This window comes from Habropoda laboriosa, unplaced genomic scaffold (assembly GCF_001263275.1).
Source record: "Habropoda laboriosa isolate 0110345459 unplaced genomic scaffold, ASM126327v1 scaffold203, whole genome shotgun sequence".
Taxonomy (NCBI): Eukaryota; Metazoa; Arthropoda; class Insecta; order Hymenoptera; family Apidae; genus Habropoda; species Habropoda laboriosa.
This window is the reverse complement of record NW_017100358.1, coordinates 1,093,466-1,096,597: the sequence shown is the minus strand read 5'-3', so window position 1 is coordinate 1,096,597 and position 3,132 is coordinate 1,093,466. Positions and strand designations below refer to the sequence as shown.

General features: G+C 54.8%; 1 protein-coding gene across 1 annotated transcript in view; it reads left to right on the top strand.

Annotated features, from left to right (window-relative positions):
• The first annotated feature begins 1,767 nt into the window (after positions 1 to 1,767).
• The window catches only part of LOC108574679 (homeotic protein ultrabithorax-like), a 105,631-nt gene continuing 104,266 nt past the window's right edge, over positions 1,768 to 3,132 (top strand). Inside the window, exon 1 of the mRNA XM_017937304.1 lies at positions 1,768 to 2,446. Coding sequence (XP_017792793.1) covers positions 1,768 to 2,446 — 679 coding nt within the window. The remainder of the gene's footprint in view (positions 2,447 to 3,132) is intronic.

Genomic DNA, 3,132 nt, shown 5'->3' with positions numbered 1-3,132 from the left:
GTGAAAGACAAGGAGGAAAAGCGAGTGGCGCGCGTTCCTCGTCGCCACTTGGAGCGTGCACACGTAGTGGTGGAAGAGTGTGCGTGCGGGAGCAGGAGAGAGACAGAGAGAGCGTGAGAGCGCGAAGGAGGAAGCGAGCGGGACGGGGTGGTGAACGAAGTGGACGAGGACGGAGCGAGAGCCGCGGAGATCGGCGGAAAAGAGAAAGAGGGAGAAACGGGGGCTGGTGGGAGAGGGAGAGAGTGAGACGGAGAACCGACCGTTGGCGGAAGCGAGAGAGCGCGCGGATGGTGAGGGAGCGAGAGAGAGAGGAAAGGAGGCGAAACGAGCGAGCAAGAGATAGAGGACGGTACAGAGTGGCGGTACACGGGGCGCGAGAAAAGCGGTAGTGTGCCGTGGACCACCGCACTGGCATACCGTGGTTCGTTACGATCCCCTTCGTACGTCGCCTCGTACTGAACCTCACAGTCATCAGCGAAGTCACATTTCGACTAGTGCTAGTGCAGTGCGGACAGAGTCGGAGCGGTCGGGCTTCTCTTCGGTCCTTTTAAAACACACAAGTACCCGACCACATCGAGAGAGTAATACAGTAATAAAACACGTTCGAGACACGCATCATCGGACCTGACCGATATATCTACGAAATCTATAGAAAACATACCACCGTACGATACACACCGTACATATTTTTTTTCGTTACTCGACGTGTAAACCAGCAGCAGGACAGACACAGACAGGGAGAGAGAGAGAGAGAGAGGAGAAAAAGAGAGAGGTGTTCGCCGCGAGGGAGAGATCGTCGCGTGCCGGCCGACCGAATCGTCGACGGGCGCGCACACGCGGTTAGAGAGACCCACAGAGGCAGTTTTATAGCCCGTCTTATTACCCCGGTTTATTGCGTCGTAACGGTTTAACGATCATCGCCTGTTTTCCACCACCTAGACCGGTGCACCACCACCGCCGCCGGTTTACACGCTCTTTTCTGCCCGCGGTACCCAGTAACCATAACAAGCCCATAAAACCCCCGCCGCCGCCGCTGCCATGAGTCCCATTCTCAATTACACTCCTACGGCCTACTGACATTGACACTGTTCGGCTGGAACCGGCCCCGGCTGTGCGCCTTCTACAACCGCTACCGATGACTTTTATGACCACTTAAAAACGGTTTAATGCCCGTTTGCTCGTCCCTCGTCGACGCTGTCACCTGTCGCCGCCCGCGTCAAACAGCGTATCGCGGTGCTCGTCGACGCGACGCGCCTACCTCTCACGCCTTTTGGCGCGAACCAACCACCACCGCCACAGCCACCGCCAACGGAACATCACGACGGACATCGTGGAACGAAAACACCGAACGGTGAACGACGATCTTCGTTGAAAAGGAAAGACGAAGAAAAAAGTAAAGAAACGAAAGCTCTACGACGCGGCGAGATATCGCGAGGTCGCGCGCGAGGAGCATGGACTCTAGTATCGGCCGCCGACTAAGCCACCCTTGCGTACGCGTGTGTGTACAATAATTGTTCTTCGTACTTCTCTGTCGCGCCTCTCGACCACCGCAGCTAGACGAAGCAAGAAGAAGGGAATACAAGAAGGAAAAAAAAGGGACGAGAACGGTAGTCTCGAGAGGCAAGGAGAAAGAAGTCGTCGATCGTCGTCCCCCCCTCCCCCCCCCCCAAAAAAAGATTCGGTGTATTTTTTCACGCAAAAGAAATTTTTTTCGTTTACTCTTGAGTGCCGGTGTTTCAGTGCAAGTGATTCAAAATACCCGGGATAATGAACTCGTACTTTGAGCAGACTACGGGTGGCTTCTACGGAAGTCACCATCATCAAGCAGGAGCCGCCAGTCAACATCACGATCCAGCCACCGCTGCTGCGTATCGAAGTTTCCCCCTTGGCCTTGGTATGTCACCGTACGCCTCTACCCAACATCATCATCACACCTCCTCCTCGTTGGGTATACATCCAGGAGGTGGTACGAATACGAGGCCACCTCAAGACTCGCCGTACGACGCGAGCGTCGCGACGGCATGCAAACTGTACTCGACGACACCGGAGGCAACCGGACACACGACATCCTCCTATTCAACGACCGCGACCAAGGACTGTAAGCAACAGGATCAAGCAGCGGCGCATCAGAATGGTTACGCGGCGGTAATGGCAGCAGCGGCCGTCAAGGACGTTTGGCAGTCAGCGACCTCGGGGGCTAACAGCCAGAGCAATTCGGTGGTCCGTCCCTCGGCGTGTACACCAGAAGGGACGAGGGTTGGTAGCTACGGTGGCCTCGTAGGCGGCGACCCGGCATCGAGTCCTGGTAACAACAGTTCCTCGAGGTCCCTCACGTCGTCCTGGAACACCTGCAGTTTGAACTCGTCCGCGAGCCAACCGGTTGCCACGCAACTACATCAGCAACCCACCGGCAGCCATACCTTCTACCCCTGGATGGCTATAGCAGGTGAGTTTACATTCATAAGATCTCTCGCTGGTACAACAACGATTATCATAACAGCCCGTGATGAAATATAGAAGCGAGACCACACGATGCTTAGGGGGAGAGTAACCGTGTGTCTACTCTCTCCCTCTATTACACACACACACACACACACGCTCTGTCTCTATGTCTGTCTGTCTCTCTTTCTCTCTATGTGTGGTGTATAGTGTGTAGGAAAGGCCACGTGGTCGGGAAAGGCGTGGTGGATCGAGTTTACCCGGCTCTCCACCACACACCACCAGGCTAAATCGTCCTCGTTCGCGAACGTTTTCACGGTCGATGCTCGAATCGCACGGGATAGAAATCGCGCTTTTTTTCCCTCCTCCTTTTCACCTGTAATCTTGCCCCCTTTCGGTACCACCGAGAATTTTCGAAGCAACGCGTCTACCTGTAGTGTCCGCTCTGAAAAATGAAAGACAAGAGGAGGCTGTGGGTAGGTGGGTAGAATAGAGGTAGAGAGAATCGTCGGATATAAGTTGACGCGGCGCGTTGTTACGTTCGAAGCCACTGGCTGTAATTTTTTTGCCGGCCAACTCTATTTGTGCGCCGATTGAATTACGACGTATCCGTCATGAAGCGTAGCCGAGATAACGGATTTATAGTCGGTCCCGGCCGGACTAAAAATATTCCGCTGCCTTCTGCGCGAATGA